Raw genomic sequence first — 16,793 nt, forward strand, 5'->3', positions numbered from 1 at the left:
TGTGTGTGAGCGTGTGTGTGAGTGTGTGTGTGTGAGTGTGAGTGTGGGTGAGCGTGTTTGTGTGAGTGTGTGTGAGGTGTCATTATGTGTGTGAGAGCATGTGTGTGTGAGCATGTGTGTGTGTCAGTGTGTGTGTGTCTGTGAGTGTGTGTGTGAGTGTGTCAGTGTGTGTGAGACTGTTAGTGTGTGTATGTGTGTGTGTGAGTGTATGGGGGTGAGTGTGAGTGTGTGTGAGTGAGTGTGTGTGTGCGAGAGTGTGAGTGTGCATGTGTGAGAATGAGTGTGTGTGTGAGCGTGTGTGTGTGTGTGTGGTTCGTGTGTTTGTGAGCATGTGTGAGAGTGTGAGTGAGTGTGTGTGAGTGAGTGTGTGTGAGTGTGGGTGTGAATGTATGGGTGTGAGTGTGTGAGAGTGTGTGTGAGCGTGTGGATGAGTGTGTGTGTGTGTGAGTGCGTGTGAGTGTGTCTGTGTGAGTGTGAGTGTGTGTGAGCGTGAGTGTGTGAGCGTGTGTGTGTGTTTGAATGCATGTGTGAGCGTGAGTGTGTGTGAGTGTATGTCTGTGAGTGTGTGTGTGTGACTGTGTGTGAGTGTGTGTGTGACTGTGAGTATGAGAGTGTGTGAGTGTGAATGTATGTGGGTGAGTGTGTGTGAGTGTGTATGTGTGTGTGTGAGAGTGTGTGTGTGAGTGTGTAAGTGTGTGTGGGTGTGTATGTGAGAGCGTGTGAGTCTGTGAGTGTGAGTGTGTGTGTGAGTGTGTGTGAGTGTGTGTGTGAGTGTTAGTGTATGTGTTTGAGCGTGTGTGTGTGTGTGCTTGTGAGTGTGAGTGTATGTGAGCATGAGTGTGTATGTGAGTGTTCGTGTGCTTGTGTGTGTATGTGTGAGTGTGTGTGAGAGTGAGTGTGTGAGTGTCTGAGTGTGAGTGTGCGTGAGTGTGTGTGTCTGTGTGTGAGTGCATGTGAGTGTGTGTGTGAGCGTGAGTGTATGTGTGAGTGTGTGTGTGCTTATGAGTGTATGTGTGTGAGTGTGAGTGTGTGAGCATGAGTGTGTGTGTGTGTGTCTGTGTGTGTGTGTGAGTGTGTGTCTCTGTGTGAGTGCATGTGAGTGTGTGTGTGTGTGTGAGCGTAAGTGTGTGTGAGAGTGTGTGTGTGCTTGTGAGTGTGTGTCAATGTGTGTGTGTGTGTGAGCGTGTGTGTGAATGTGAGTGTGTGTAAGTGTGAGAGTGTGTGAGTGTGTGTGGGAGTGTGTGTGTATATGTGTGAGAGTGTGTGCGTGTGAGTGTGTGTGTGTGTGTATGTGGGTGAGTGTGTGTGTGAGTGTGTGTGTGTGAGTGTGTGTGACTCTGTGTGACTGTGTGTGAGAGTTTGAGTGTGTGTGAGTGTGTGCGTGAGTGTGAATGTGTGTGTATGAGTGTGAGTGTATGTGTGTGTGTGTGAGTGTGAATGTGTGTGAGTGTGAGTGTGTGTGAGTGTGTGCGTGAGTGTGAATGTGTGTGTATGAGTGTGAGTGAGTGTGTGTGAGTGTGGATGTGTGAGTGTATGTGTGTGAGTGTGAATGTGTGTGAGTGTGTGTGAGTGTGAGTGTGTGTGTGTGTGAGAGCGTGTGAGTCTGTGTGTGACTGTGTATGAGTGAGTGTGAGTGTGTGTGTGAGCATGTGTGTGTGAGTGAGTGTGTGTGAGTGTGCCTGATCCCACCCCCTTTATATCATCCTAGTGTGGGGCCTCCTGGCTTTGAGCAACGGACAGGGCCTCTCCTGGAGGGAATTGGAAGATCCCAGTGCAGTCCCTCCTGTGTTCTCCCTGGGGGGAGGGGGTTTGGAGCAGGGGTGTGCTCAGGGGCCAGGGAGGTGTTGGAGCCCTGGCAGGTGGAGATGACAGCTCCTCCTCCGTCACCATTGGTCTCTCGTGGAGCAGGTTTGCTGATTTCAGGAAGTGACTCAATTCCTGTGTAATTCCGGAGCATATAAAGCCAGCCCGAAGCCTTGGCAGGGCATTCCGAGACAGACTGGTGAGCGGCAAGGGAAGATATCAGGAAGAAACAGGCAGCTGAAGAGAGTCTGACTTTCTCTTCCAGGGCTCCAGGGGTGAGTAGATGGCTCTTTCTGGTGAGGGAGTCCCCTACTATCCTTGGATTAACCAACAGTGTGGCACTCCCTCAGCACTGACCCTCTGACAGTGCCCACTCCCTCAGCACTGACCCTCCAACAGTGCGGCGCTCCCTCAGCACTGACCCTCTGACAGTGCCCACTCCCTCAGCACTGACCCTCCGACAGTGCGGCACTCCCTCAGCACTGACCCTCCGACAGTGCGGCACTCCCTCAGCACTGACCCTCCGACAGTGCGGCACTCCCTCAGCACTGACCCTCCGACAGTGCCCACTCCCTCAGCACTGACCCTCCGACAGTGCAGTGCTCCCTCAGCACTGACCCTCCGACAGTGCGGCACTCCCTCAGCACTGACCCTCCGACAGTGCGGCGCTCCCTCAGCACTGACCCTCCGACAGTGCGGCCCTCCCTCAGCACTGACCCTCCGACAGTGCGGCGCTCCCTCAGCACTGACCCTCCGACAGTGCGGCGCTCCCTCAGCACTGACCCTCCGACAGTGCGGCCCTCCCTCAGCACTGACCCTCCGACAGTGCGGCACTCCCTCAGCACTGACCCTCTGACAGTGCCCACTCCCTCAGCACTGACCCTCCGACAGTGCGGCACTCCCTCAGCACTGACCCTCCGACAGTGCGGCACTCCCTCAGCATTGACCCTCCCACAGTAGTGAAGGTGTTATCAGTGAGGCTGTGGGAGAGCCAGTCCCCTCTCTCTGTGTAATGTCCTGATTGCTCGGGGAGATCTCTGCAGTGTGAGCTCTGATCTCAAACAAAGGCCTTCAGAAAGAGCCGCAGTGCCATCTGCTGAGGCGCCTGTGTCACAGTCCCCTCCTGACTGAACCATCTCCAATACGCTATTGTCATGTTCTTCGATGGAAGTCAGTTGTTGTTAAATCTGTGACTGAAACTGTTCCTCCTCCAGCTCAAACCGTTCACTGAACGTCAACTTAGAGGCTGCTTTCTGACTTCGTGATTGCATGTGTATCATTGAAAGATTCCACATGAGTGTGTGTGAGTGTGTGTGTGTGTGTGTGTGTGTGAGTGTGTGTGTGTGAGAGACAATCAATGAATCGTGGAATCCCTGCAGTGTGGAAACAGCCCCTTCGGCCCAACAAGCCCACACTGACCCTCACAAGTGTATCCCATCCAGTCCCTATAACTCTACATTTACCCCTGACTAATACTCCAAACCTGAACATCCCTGGGACAATTTCCCATGGCCAATCCACCCTAACCTACACATCCCTGGGCACTATGGGACAATTTAGCATGGCCAATCCACCCTAACCTACACATCCCTGGGCACTATGGGACAATTTAGCATGGCCAATCCACCCTAACCTACACATCCCTGGGCACTATGGGACAATTTAGCATGGCCAATACACCCTGACCTGCACATCCCTGGACACTATGGGACAATTTAGCATGGCCAATCCACCCTAACCTGCACATCTTTGGACTGTGGGAGGAAACCGGAGCACCCAGAGGAAACCCACACAGACACGGGGAGAATGTGCAAACTCCACACAGAGAGTAGATCGAGGCTGGAATCGAACCGGGGTCCCTGAAGCTGTGAGGCAGCAGTACTAACCACTGAGTCACTGTACCCCAAGAGCAAGTGTGCATGGAGATGTGTGTGTGAGCGAGCGTATGTTGGAGGGAGTGAGATTGTGAGCGAGCATGCAGGGGAATGTGTTGGGAGAGTGTGTGTTGGAGGGAGAGTGTGTGTGTGTTGGGGGAGTGTGTGTGTGTGTTGGGGGAGTGTGTGTGTGTTGGGTGTGTGTGTGTGTTGGAGGAGTGAGTGTGTGTGTGTTGGGGGAGTGTGTGTGTGTGTTGGGGGAGTGTGTGTGTGTGTATGTGTGTGTGTGTGTGTGTGTTGGGGGAGTGTGTGTGTGTGTGTTGGAGGAGTGAGTGTGTGTGTGTTGGGGGAGTGTGTGTGTGTGTATGTGTGTGTGTGTGTGTGTTGGGGGAGTGTGTGTGTGTGTGTGTGTTGGGGAGTGTGTGTGTGTGTGTGTTGGGGGTGTGTGTGTGTGTGTGTTGGGGGAGTGTGTGTGTGTGTATGTGTGTGTGTGTGTGTGTGTGTGTTGGGGGAGTGTGTGTGTGTGTGTGTGTTGGGGGTGTGTGTGTGTGTGTGTTGGGGGAGTGTGTGTGTGTGTGTGTGTTGGGGAAGTGTGTGTGTGTGTGTGTATTGGGGGAGTGTGTGTGTGTGTTGGGGGAGTGTGTGTGTGTGTTGGGGAAGTGTGTGTGTGTGTGTGTATTGGGGGAGTGTGTGTGTGTGTTGGGGAAGTGTGTGTGTGTGTATTGGGGGAGTGTGTGTGTGTGTTGGGGAAGTGTGTGTGTGTGTGTGTATTGGGGGAGTGTGTGTGTGTGTTGGGGAAGTGTGTGTGTGTTTGTGTGTGTGTGTATTGGGGGAGTGTGTGTGTGTGTTGGGGAAGTGTGTGTGTGTGTGTGTATTGGGGGAGTGTGTGTGTGTGTTGGGGAAGTGTGTGTGTGTTTGTGTGTGTGTGTATTGGGGGAGTGTGTGTGTGTGTTGGGGAAGTGTGTGTGTGTGTGTGTATTGGGGGAGTGTGTGTGTGTGTTGGGGAAGTGTGTGTGTGTGTGTATTGGGGGAGTGTGTGTGTGTGTTGGGGAAGTGTGTGTGTGTGTGTATTGGGGGAGTGTGTGTGTGTATTGGGGGAGTGTGTGTGTGTGTTGGGGGAGTGTGTGTGTGTGTTGAGGGAGTGTGAGTGTGTGTGTGAGTGAGTGTGTGTGTGTGTGTGTGTGTGTGTGTGAGTGTGAGTAAGTGTGAGTGTGAGATCCCTAACTCCCCTCTCTGTGCTGTTCCAGGTGGACGATGCTGTTGCTGTCTGGTATTCTCCTGCTCTCCCGAGTGTGTCACGCCTGGTCAGGTGGGTATGACGCAGTCAGGGCCTCCTCCCACCCCCATGTCACTGCTTTCTGCACAGCACGATCCCACAGCTGGGCCTCGAGCCTATCTACCCATACAGCAGCAATTCGACCAGGAGAGTCATCGCTGAGCATCAGGTCCTGCCTTCCCATTGGCTGCCGGTGTGGCTGATATCTGGGCTGTGTGGGGTCCGAGGGAGAGGGGATGAGGACGAGATGCCGAGGGATGGGGGGATGGGGGGGGGCGGTCATGGGGAGGACAGGGGGAGAGATGGAAACAGGGAACGTGTTGTGGGTGAGGGTCTGGGACAGAACCCAACATCACAACTCGGAGATTCCCACTCCCGGGAAGGACCAACCTAGTCCCGAAAAAAGGAGGGTGACAGAGGCTCAGCTAATCAATGTCACGGACTGGGGGAGGGGGTGGGGAATGTGGGACCCTCTCCCACAGGGAGTTGGGGGGGGTGGTGGGGAATGTGGGACTCACTCCCACAGGGAGTGGGGGGATGGGGTGGGGAATGTGGGACTCACTCCCACAGGGAGTGGGGGGAGGGGTGGGGAATGTGGGAGTCACTCCCACAGGGTGGGGGGACTGGGGAATGTGGGACAGACTCCCACAGGGAGTGGGGGGAGTGGGGAATGTGGGGCTGGTAGTCCTGGGGATAGATTATAATTCGGCTGTCCTTGCCTGCCCTTCCAGAGTGTGGGTCCGGCTGCGTTGTGCCTGGGTTAATCGGTGGGCAGGTATTACTGCCCTGTCTTTACAAGGAGAAAGGACCATTACCACTCCAGTCGGCAAGAGTCTTTTGGCAAAATGCTCGCAATGATGTCGCCTACTATTTCCTGGACGGCACGCTGGGAGAACGTTACATGACACATCGTTATTCTGGGAGGACGACAATTCCCAAGGCAGAGTTACAAAAGGGAAATCTCTCGCTCCAAATGAACAACATCAACGTGAAAGACGATGGCAAATACAGCTGCATTCTCACTGTCCGTAACAAGAAAGTTCATGAATGTCAGATCCAACTGCAGGTAGCAGGTAAGCATTGGGTTTATTGCAGAACCACACCTAGGCAGGATACAGGCACACTCCCATCAACACTGGGGAACTGTCAGGAACACAGGGCTCTGGGGGGGAGAGGGGTTACTGAGTGACGGTGTGAGGGAGCTGGATTAACATCAGTACAGATACAGTTAGTAACACAGGGCGCTGGGGGGGAGAGGGGTTACTGAGTGACAGCGTGAGGGAGCTGGATTAACATCAGTACAGATACAGTCAGTAACACAAGGCCCTGGGGGGAGAGGGGTTACTAAGGGACAGTGTGAGGGAGCTGGATTAACATCAGTACAGATACAGTTAGTAACACAGGGCCCTGGGGGGGGAGAGGGGTTACTGAGTGACAGTGTGAGGGAGCTGCATTAACATCAGTACAGATACAGTTAGTAACACAGGGCGCTGGGGGGAGAGGGGTTACTGAGTGACAGCGTGAGGGAGGTGGATTAACATCAGGAGAGATACAGTCAGTAACACAGGGTCCTGGGGGGGAGAGGGGTTACTGAGTGACAGTGTGAGGGAGCTGCATTAACATCAGGGGAGATACAGTCAGTAACACAGGGCATTGGGGAGGGAGAGGGGTTACTGAGGGACAGTGTGAGGGAGCTGGATTAACATCAGGAGAGATACAGTCAGTAACACAGGGCCCTGGGGGGGAGAGGGGTTACTGAGTGACAGATGAGGGAGCTGGATTAAAATCAGTACAGATACAGTCAGTAACACAGGGCGCTGGGGGGAGAGGGGTTACTGAGTGACAGTGTGAGGGAGCTGGATTAACATCAGTACAGATACAGTCAGTAACACAGGGCTCTGGGGGGAGAGGGGTTACTGAGTGACAGTGTGAGGGAGCTAGATTAACATCAGTACAGATACAGTCAGTAACACAGGGCCCTGGGGGGAGAGGGGTTACTGAGTGACAGATGAGGGAGCTGGATTAAAATCAGTAAAGATACAGTCAGTAACACAGGGCGCTGGGGGGAGAGGGGTTACTGAGTGACAGTGTGAGGGAGCTGGATTAACATCAGTACAGATACAGTCAGTAACACAGGGCTCTGGGGGGAGAGGGGTTACTGAGTGACAGTGTGAGGGAGCTAGATTAACATCAGTACAGATACAGTCATTATCACAGGGCGCTGGGGGGGAGAGGGGTTACTGAGTGACAGTGTGAGGGAGCTAGATTAACATCAGTACAGATACAGTCATTAACACAGGGCGCTGGGGGGGAGAGGGGTTACTGAGTGACAGTGTGAGGGAGCTGGATTAACATCAGGGGAGATACAGTCAGTAACACAGGGCGCTGGGAGGGAGAGGGGTTACTGAGTGACAGTGTGAGGGAGGTGGATTAACATCAGTACAGATACAGTCAGTAACACAGGGCGCGGGGGGGGAGGGATTACTGAGTGACAGTGTGAGGGAGCTGGATTAACATCAGTACAGATACAGTCAGTAACACAGGGTGCTGGGGGGAGAGGGGTTACTGAGGGACAGTGTGAGGGAGCTGGATTAACATCAGTACAGATACAGTCAGTAACACAGGGCGCTGGGGGGAGAGGGGTTACCGAGTGACAGTGTGAGGGAGCTGGATTAACATCAGGGGAGATACAGTCAGTAACACAGGGCGCTGGGGGGGAGAGGGGTTACTGAGGGACAGTGTGAGGGAGCTGGATTAACATCAGTACAGATACAGTCAGTAACACAGGGCTCTGGGGGGAGAGGGGTTACTGAGTGACAGTGTGAGGGAGCTAGATTAACATCAGTACAGATACAGTCAGTAACACAGGGCCCTGGGGGGAGAGGGGTTACTGAGTGACAGTGTGAGGGAGGTGGATTAAAATCAGTAAAGATACAGTCAGTAACACAGGGCGCTGGGGGGAGAGGGGTTACTGAGTGACAGTGTGAGGGAGCTGGATTAACATCAGGGGAGATACAGTCAGTAACACAGGGCTCTGGGGGGAGAGGGGTTACTGAGTGACAGTGTGAGGGAGCTAGATTAACATCAGTACAGATACAGTCAGTAACACAGGGCTCTGGGGGGAGAGGGGTTACTGAGTGACAGTGTGAGGGAGCTAGATTAACATCAGTACAGATACAGTCAGTAACACAGGGCCCTGGGGGGAGAGGGGTTACTGAGTGACAGATGAGGGAGCTGGATTAAAATCAGTAAAGATACAGTCAGTAACACAGGGCGCTGGGGGGAGAGGGGTTACTGAGTGACAGTGTGAGGGAGCTGGATTAACATCAGTACAGATACAGTCAGTAACACAGGGCTCTGGGGGGAGAGGGGTTACTGAGTGACAGTGTGAGGGAGCTGGATTAACATCAGTACAGATACAGTCATTAACACAGGGCGCTGGGGGGGAGAGGGGTTACTGAGTGACAGTGTGAGGGAGGTGGATTAACATCAGTACAGATACAGTCATTAACACAGGGCGCTGGGGGGGAGAGGGGTTACTGAGTGACAGTGTGAGGGAGTTGGATTAACATCAGGGGAGATACAGTCAGTAACACAGGGCTCTGGGAGGGAGAGGGGTTACTGAGTGACAGTGTGAGGGAGGTGGATTAACATCAGTACAGATACAGTCAGTAACACAGGGCGCGGGGGGGGAGGGATTACTGAGTGACAGTGTGAGGGAGCTGGATTAACATCAGTACAGATACAGTCAGTAACACAGGGTGCTGGGGGGAGAGGGGTTACTGAGTGACAGTGTGAGGGAGCTGGATTAACATCAGTACAGATACAGTCAGTAACACAGGGCGCTGGGGGGAGAGGGGTTACTGAGTGACAGTGTGAGGGAGCTGGATTAACATCAGGGGAGATACAGTCAGTAACACAGGGCATTGGGGAGGGAGAGGGATTACTGAGGGACAGTGTGACGGAGCTGGATTAACATCGGTACAGATACAGTCAGTAACACAGGGCCCTGGGGGGGGAGAGGGGTTACTGAGTGACAGTGTGGGGGAGTTGGATTAACATCAGTACAGATACAGTCAGTAACACAGGGTGCTGGGGGGAGAGGGGTTACTGAGTGACAGTGTGAGGGAGCTGGATTAATATCAGTACAGATACAGTCAGTAACACAGGGCTCTGGGGGGAGAGGGGTTACTGAGTGACAGTGTGAGGGAGCTGGATTAATATCAGTACAGATACAGTCAGTAACACAGGGCGCTGGGGGGGAGAGGGGTTACTGAGTGACAGTGTAAGGGAGCTGGATTAACATCAGGAGAGATACAGTCAGTAACACAGGGCTCTGGGAGGGAGAGGGGTTACTGAGTGACAGTGTGAGGGAGCTGGATTAACATCAGTACAGATACAGTCAGTAACACAGGGCACTGTGTATGACCCTCAGATATATGTCTCTTGTCTAGCTCCCTACCAGACTCCAGTGTTATCAGCATCACAAGGAGATGTTCTCGATATGGGTCTCCCTGTGAATTTGAGCTGCATTTCCTCTGGGGGATTCCCAGCACCAGTTCTGAACTGGACGGATGACGCTGGGAGACCTCTGCCGCCGGATACAGAAGAGAAGACGACAGTGGCAGCTGATCCTAGAACGGGCCTGTACAATGTCTCCAGCACCATCCGGATCATTGCCCCCCTCGGAATGTCGGTCCGCTGTTCCATCTTTAACCGGAGGACTTCGGAGCACCTGCATTCCTCGGTGTGGACATGTAAGTGTTTTCATAGAGAGTATGGTCTTCGCACAGCGGTGAACTGTCGCTCAAAAACACAGGGACCTGAGCTCCTTACCACATCATCCGTCCTTTCAGTGCACACACTGGCTCCTGGTAGTGAGAGAATACAAGAGAGCACAGGGCTAGATCCAGGGTAAAGCTCCCTCTACACTGTCCCCCCATCAAACACTCCCAGGACAGGGACAGCACGGCGTTAGATACAGAATAAAGCTCCCACTACACTGGGAACGTTGCCAGACTCCGATGGATCACCGTGTGGGTATATGGGGAAAGGTCAGTGTGTGTGTGTTCTGGGGACTGGCATGTTTACTGGTATATGTGGAGAGGTGTGGGTGGGGGGGGTGGTGGGGCGGTGTGGGGAGTGGGTGCTGGATCCTGGGTCAGAGCTGTGGAACCCTGGGGGAGTGGTATCTCAGCAGCAGCTGGTCACACACAGCACTGGCCTTCCCTTTGTGTTGCTGTGCCACGGTGATTGACCACAGGAGAGCCCACGTGAGCCGAAAATTTACCCAGAATGCTTTCTTCCCACCCTCCAACAGATAGCCACACCAACTCTGGGTCGCAGTCTGACACTGGCTACCCTCAGTACCTCATCGCTCTCTCTGTGTCCATCACTGCTGTCGTCTGTGTGGGCCTCATCGCTGCGATCATCTGTTCACACAGAGGACGATACAGAGGTAAGAGGTCCCTTCTGGAATACTGCGTCCAGATCTGGTCACCCTGCTATAGGAAGGATGGTACTTTCTGCTAAGGGTGCAGAAGAGATTCACCAGGATGTTCCTGGGCCTGGAGGGTTGATGTTACCAGGCGGGCCTAGATATGCAGGGGTGATGCAGTGGCCCAATGGTTAGCTCTGCTGCCTCACCGGACCTGGGTTCAATCCCAGCCTCGGGCGACTGTCTGTGTGGAGTTTGCACGTTCTCCCTGTGTCTGCGTGCGTTTCCTCTGGGTGCTCCCATTTTTTCCTACTGTCAAGGATGTGCAGGTTAGAGTGGATTGGCCATGCTAAATTACCCATAGTGTCCAGGGATGTGCAGGTTAGGGTGGATTGGCCATGCTAAATTACCCATAGTGCCCAGGGATGTGCAGGTTAGGGTGGATTGGCCATGCTAAATTACCCATGGTGCCCAGGGATGTGTAGGTTCGGGTGGATTGGCCATGCTAAATTGTCCCCTAGTGCCCAGGGATGTGTAGGTTAGGGTGGATTGGCCATGCTAAATTACCCATAGTGCCCAGGAATGTGCAGGTTAGGGTGGATTGGCCATTTTAAATTACCCATAGTGCCCAGGGATGTGTAGGTTAGGGTGGATTGGCCATGCTAAATTGTCCCATAATGCCCAGGGATGTGCAGGTTAGGGTGGATTAGTCAGGGGTAAGTTTAGGATAATAGAGTAGGAGAATGCGTCTGGGTGAATGACTCTTCAGAGGATCGATGTGGATGTGTTGGGCCGAATGGCCTGTTTCCACACTGTAGGGATTCTATGTGACTGGGGCTGTTTTCTCTGGGGCGTCGGAGGCTGAGGGGTGACCTTATAGAGGTTTATAAAATCATGTGGGGTATGCATAAGGTAAATAGATAAGGTCTTTTCCCCAGGGTGGGGGAGTCCAGAACTAGAGGGGCATAGGTTTAGGGTGAGAGGGGAAAGATATAAAAGAGACCTAAGGGGCAACTTTTTCACACAGAGGGTGGTACGTGTATGGAATGAGCTGCCAGAGGAAGTGGTGGAGGCTGGTACAATTGTAACATTTAAGAGGCATCTGGATGGGTATATGAATAGGAAGGGTTTGGAGGGATATGGGCCGGGTGCTGGCAGGTGGGACTAGATTGGGTTGGGATATCTGTGTCACCATGGCCTGGTTGGGCTGAAGGGTCTGTTTCCGTGCTGTCACACTCTGACTATGAGACGTCAATCTTGCCCCTCCCCCTCCCCCCACCATTTCAGGTCATGGAGCCATTGCCAGTCTCCAGGAGGAGACCATTTGGCCTGTTGGGTTTTTCCTGATAGCTCCTTCCGTGTCTCCATCCTCTGCCCTGTTTGATCTCGGAGGGGACTGAGGCTGGAAATGAACAGCTGACTCCAGAGGGAGGGGGAGGAGGGCAGCTGGGTCGTGGCTGTCTCTCTGGGGTTGATGGGCCTCGAATGGTCGCTCAGCACTTCCCTCTGTTCTGATCCCTTTCACACTCTCTCTCTCTCTCTCTCTCACGCACACAGGTGTGCCTACCACAGACACAGCAGAGAATCCCAGCAAAACAGATCCCTCGATGACAGGTATTCACTCAATCGTTTACCTACACACCCATCTCCTCTCTCTCTTTATTTTCACATCCCCCTCTCTCTCTCCCCTTCTCTAAAATCCTCTCTCACACTCCCTCTGCTTTGTTCTCCCTGTCTTCAGCATCCTTCCTGTCTCGGACACTCACTCTCTACAATTCCTCTCTCTCTCTCGCTTTCACTATCTCTCTGTCTCTGTCTCTCTCTCTCTCTTACTATCTCTCTCTCTCTCTTTCACTATCTCTCTTTCTCTTTCACTATCTAATGCTCTCTCTGTCTGTCTCTCTTTCTCTCTCTCTTTCACTATCTCTCTGTCTCTCTCTCTCTCTCTTTCACTATCTCTCTGTCTCTTTCACTATCTAATGCTCTCTCTCTGTCTCTCTTTCTCTCTCTCTCTTTCACTATCTCTCTGTCTCTCTCTTTCACCATCTCTCTGTCTCTTTCACTATCTAATGCTCTCTCTATGTCTCTCTTTCTCTCTCTCTTTCACTATCTCTCTCTCTCTTTCACTATCTAATGCTCTCTGTCTCTCTTTCTCTCTCTCTCTTTCACTATCTCTCTGTCTCTCTCTCTCTCTCTTTCACTATCTCTCTGTCTCTTTCAGTATCTGTCTCTCTCTCTCTTTCTCTCTCTCCCTCCCTCCTCCATTCCCCGATTTCCGTCTTTCTCCTCCCCTCTTTCTCTTTCCTCCTGTCTATCTTTCTCCATCACTCTATCCTGACCCACTTGCACTGACTGAGCGTGTGTGTGTGTGTGTGTGTATATCGTCATGTGGATGGGCTATTTGGCCATGTGGGGCATCGCAGCTGAGCACCAGCCTGTCCTGTCACATCACCCTCCCCTCGCCTACCTCCTTAACCCCCTCCAGCCCCTACACCCCTCCCTATCTCTATAACCCCCTCCAGTCCCTACACCCCCTCCCTATCTCTATAACCCCCTCCAGCCCCTACACCCCCTCCCTATCTCTATAACCCCCTCCAGCCCCTACACCCCCTCCCTATCTCTGTAACCCCCTCCAGCCCCTACACCCCCTCCCTATCTCTATAACCCCCTCCAGCCCCTACACCCCCTCCCTATCTCTGTAACCCCCTCCAGCCCCTACACCCCCTTCCTATCTCTATAACCCCCTCCAGCCCCTACACCCCCTCCCTATCTCTGTAACCCCCTCCAGCCCCTACACCCCCTCCCTATCTCTGTAACCCCCTTCCAGCCCCTACACCCCCTCCCTATCTCTGTAACCCCCTTCCAGCCCCTACACCCCCTCCCTATCTCTGTAACCCCCTTCCAGCCCCCGGACAGCAAGAATGACCAAGTGGTGTGCGATGGTTAAATGGAGAGTGGGACGTGTTTGAGTGAGGGGGTTGGAAGCCTGCAAATCCACTCAACGCCACCAGGTGGGGGTGTGTGCGCTGGGTCCGACCATTAACATTGTCCCCCCATTCTCACCTGGCAGAACTGCAGGTCATTTAGAATGGGCACCGGGAGATCGACCCCACTTTGTTGGGAAGCATGGACTGGAGCTACGCCAAGTCAGGAAGAGCAGGTGATGCACCCCGGTGCGGAATAGCAGCTGGACCTGACAAGACACAGAAGCCTCACACCCAGCACCAGAGAACTCTGGAACATCAAAGAAAGAGCTGGGCGTCATGGAATGGCCGGATTAGGCTTGAAGCGTTGGGAAGCCAGGAGTGGACGGAGGAGGAACTGAGGGAAGAGACACTTTGCATTTCTGTAGCGACCGTGACCATCCCACAACGCTTCACAGCTAGTTTTTATTCAGAATGAGGCCACCAGTGCAATGGAGAGAATGAGGGGATGTCGATTTGCACGCGGCAAAGTCCCCATGACAAGGCCATGTGACTCTGATCATCTGACCTGCTGACATCCAATCAACTCCGGGACACTTTACGCCATTGACCAACTCTCCAGATCTCTGGGGATTCCCTCGGTGAGTTCCCACTGAGGATCCGGAACTGAAAGTTGGAGTGAGATTGGGATTTGGTCATTGATATGCAAATCTATCTGTGATTGGCCTTTGTAGTCAACCGAAATGTCGTACAAGAGTTGACCAAACAATATGTGAATGAAGTATACTTTGTAAGTAATATTTGTACAGTTTTGTTACTGGGAAGAAATGGTGTATAAATATCTGATTGTTTTAACAATTACTTTTTGTGGATTTTTATTACATGCCCCATCAAACTCTCCCAGGACAGGGACAGCACGGGGTTAGATACAGAGTAAAGCTTCCTCTACACTGTCCACCATCAAACACTCCCAGGACAGGGACAGCACGGGGTTAGATACAGAGTAAAGCTTCCTCTACACTGTCCACCATCAAACACTCCCAGGACAGGGACAGCACGGGGTTAGATACAGAGTAAAGCTCCCACAACACTGTCCCCCCATCAAACACTCCCAGGACAGGGACAGCACGGGGTTAGATACAGAGTAAAGCTCCCTCTACAATATCCCTCTGTATAGTTTGTGCATGAGGCAGACTGCCAGGTATGAGGTTGCACTGGGCTGTGTCTCTGGGCTCTGTGTTCCCTGACTCTGGGGGACAGTGTAGAGAGAGCTTTACTCTGTATCTAACCCCGTGCTGTCCCTGTCCCTGGGAGTGTTCGATGCTGACAGTTGGTCCATCCCTGCTCTGTTTACTCTCTGCCCCTTTAGCCTGAGCGAAATGCCACTGCTCCCCTCTCGCCAACGGGAACTCAGGCTTGGTCTTGGGTCACCAGCGGTGAGCTGCCAAGGGAGTGGACGTGTCTCTGCCTGGCACCGTGGCTCACCAGTTTCTGAGTACCCTGTGTGCCAACAGGGTAAGTGGCAATGCCACCGAAACGTGGCTTCCATCACACGGCCATGTCTCGAAAAGTCAAAGACCTCACTGCAACCCACCCTTCATTCGGGTGGGGGTGCCTCAGAACAGTCAGTCACGGGGAACGTGCGACATCCTGCTGCTGCAGCACAGGGAGTCGCCCACCAGGGGGCAGTCAGGTCTGGAGGTTGGGGGGAATGACCGTACCTTCCCCAGTACGGGGGTGGGCGTGCGTAACCATCACCTCCATTTGATTGTCTTTTATTTCTTTGTGTGTGATTTATTTTTGTTATTTGGGCGTCACTGCGTGGGGTGGTGCGTTGGCTCAGTGGTTAGCACTGCTGCCTCCCAGCGCTAGGTTCGATTCCAGCCTCGGGCGTCTGTCTGTGTGGAGTTTGCACATTCTCCCCGTGTCAGCTCTGGCTTTTTTCCCACCCTCCAAAGATGTGCCGGTCGGGATGAATTGGCCACGCTAAATTGCCCGTTGTGTTTGCTGCATCAGTCAGAGGGAAATGGGTCTGGCTGGGTTACTCTTAGGAGGGTCGGTATGGACTGGTTGGGCCGAAGGGTCTGTTTCCACAGTGTAGGGAATCTAATCTAATCTGTACAAACAGATTCAAGACCAGCTTCTTCCCTAGTGCTATCAGACTGATGAATGGCCCTCTCATATATTAGAGTCAATCTTTCTCTAGAACCTTCTCTGCAGCTGTGACTATGAGAGTCTGCATTCTGTGATGTTTCCCTGAGGCATTTAACTAAGGGCGGCACGGTGGCACAGTGGTTAGCACTGCTCCCTCACAGCGCCAGAGACCCGGGTTCAATTCCCGACTCAGGCGACTGACTGTGTGGCGTTTGCACGTTCTCCCCGTGTCTGCATGGGTTTCCTCCGGGTGCTCCGGTTTCCTCCCACAGTCCAAAGATGTGCGGGTTCAGGTGAATTGGCCATGCTAAATTGCCCGTAGTGTTAGGTAAGGGGTGTATGGAGGGGTATGGGTGGGTTGCGCTTCGGCGGGTCGGTGTGGACTTGTTGGGCCGAAGGGCCTGTTTCCACACTGTACGTGATCTAATTTGATCTAAGGGATGATTCGTCTGGTCAGCTAGCCAACCAATACTTTTCACTGTATCTCGGTACACTTGACAATAATACATCAACCCAAAACCAAAGATACTGGGAAATGGAGGAAACTAAGGGACAACGGTATTGGGGAGGTTGGATACAGAGGGGACAGAGATTGTGAATGTTTCACAGCTATCATCGATAGGCACAGGTGAGGTGCCGGAAGACTGGAGGTTGGCAAACATGGTGCCAAGTTTTAAGGAGGGTGGTGAGGATTCTGGGTAATCCAAGATGGAGGACGGGAAAAATTTCTGGCTGTAAGAGCTGCTCCTTTTTTTTGAGGTATTTAAGGTGTTGGAGGTGATTTCCTCGAATTCCAGGAGAAGCAATTACTGTTTTATATGCTGTTGGGAAAAAACAGTCAAAACAACAGCAGTTTAAAAGGGAGAAGAGCAGACAAAGGAAGGCACATGGTGAGGACAGTGCAGGAGAGAGAGGGGCAAGAACCTGCACAGTTACCACCTTTGCTGTTTGAATCCGTGTATCGCTGGACGTCGGAGTGCATCTGGGAAAATTAACAAGCATGAAATTCACTACTAATCTTGGAGGAACTGTTGGGCGAAGTTCACAGCACAGAATCAGATAAGCTAATTGTTGTTGCCGACCAGATATCCCAACCCAATCTAGTCCCACCTGCCAGAACCCGGCCCATATCCCTCCAAACCCTTCCTACTTTTGCAAGGTTTGTGAAGGTTTGTAGCTCAGGTTGAGGTTTAGGGTGTGGGTTTGCTCGCTGAGCTGTAGGGTTGATATCCAGATGTTTCATTACCTGGCTCGATAACATCATCAGTGGTGACCTCCAAGTGAAGTGAAGCTGTTTAGATTAGATTAGATTACTTACACTGTTG

The 16,793-nt window shown here is 52.7% G+C and overlaps 1 protein-coding gene across 1 annotated transcript; it reads left to right on the forward strand.

Annotated features, from left to right (window-relative positions):
• The first annotated feature begins 1,991 nt into the window (after positions 1–1,991).
• LOC132833938 (CD276 antigen homolog) lies at positions 1,992–14,172 on the forward strand. The gene is made up of 7 exons (XM_060852620.1): positions 1,992–2,078; positions 4,925–4,986; positions 5,685–6,026; positions 9,408–9,710; positions 10,274–10,411; positions 11,948–12,004; positions 13,461–14,172. Exons 2-7 carry the CDS (start codon positions 4,932–4,934, stop codon positions 13,475–13,477), a joined length of 912 nt encoding a protein of 303 aa, XP_060708603.1. The 5' UTR covers positions 1,992–2,078; positions 4,925–4,931; the 3' UTR covers positions 13,478–14,172.
• Positions 14,173–16,793: the final 2,621 nt, after the last annotated feature.

This window comes from Hemiscyllium ocellatum, chromosome 38, assembly GCF_020745735.1.
Source record: "Hemiscyllium ocellatum isolate sHemOce1 chromosome 38, sHemOce1.pat.X.cur, whole genome shotgun sequence".
NCBI lineage: Eukaryota > Metazoa > Chordata > Chondrichthyes > Orectolobiformes > Hemiscylliidae > Hemiscyllium > Hemiscyllium ocellatum.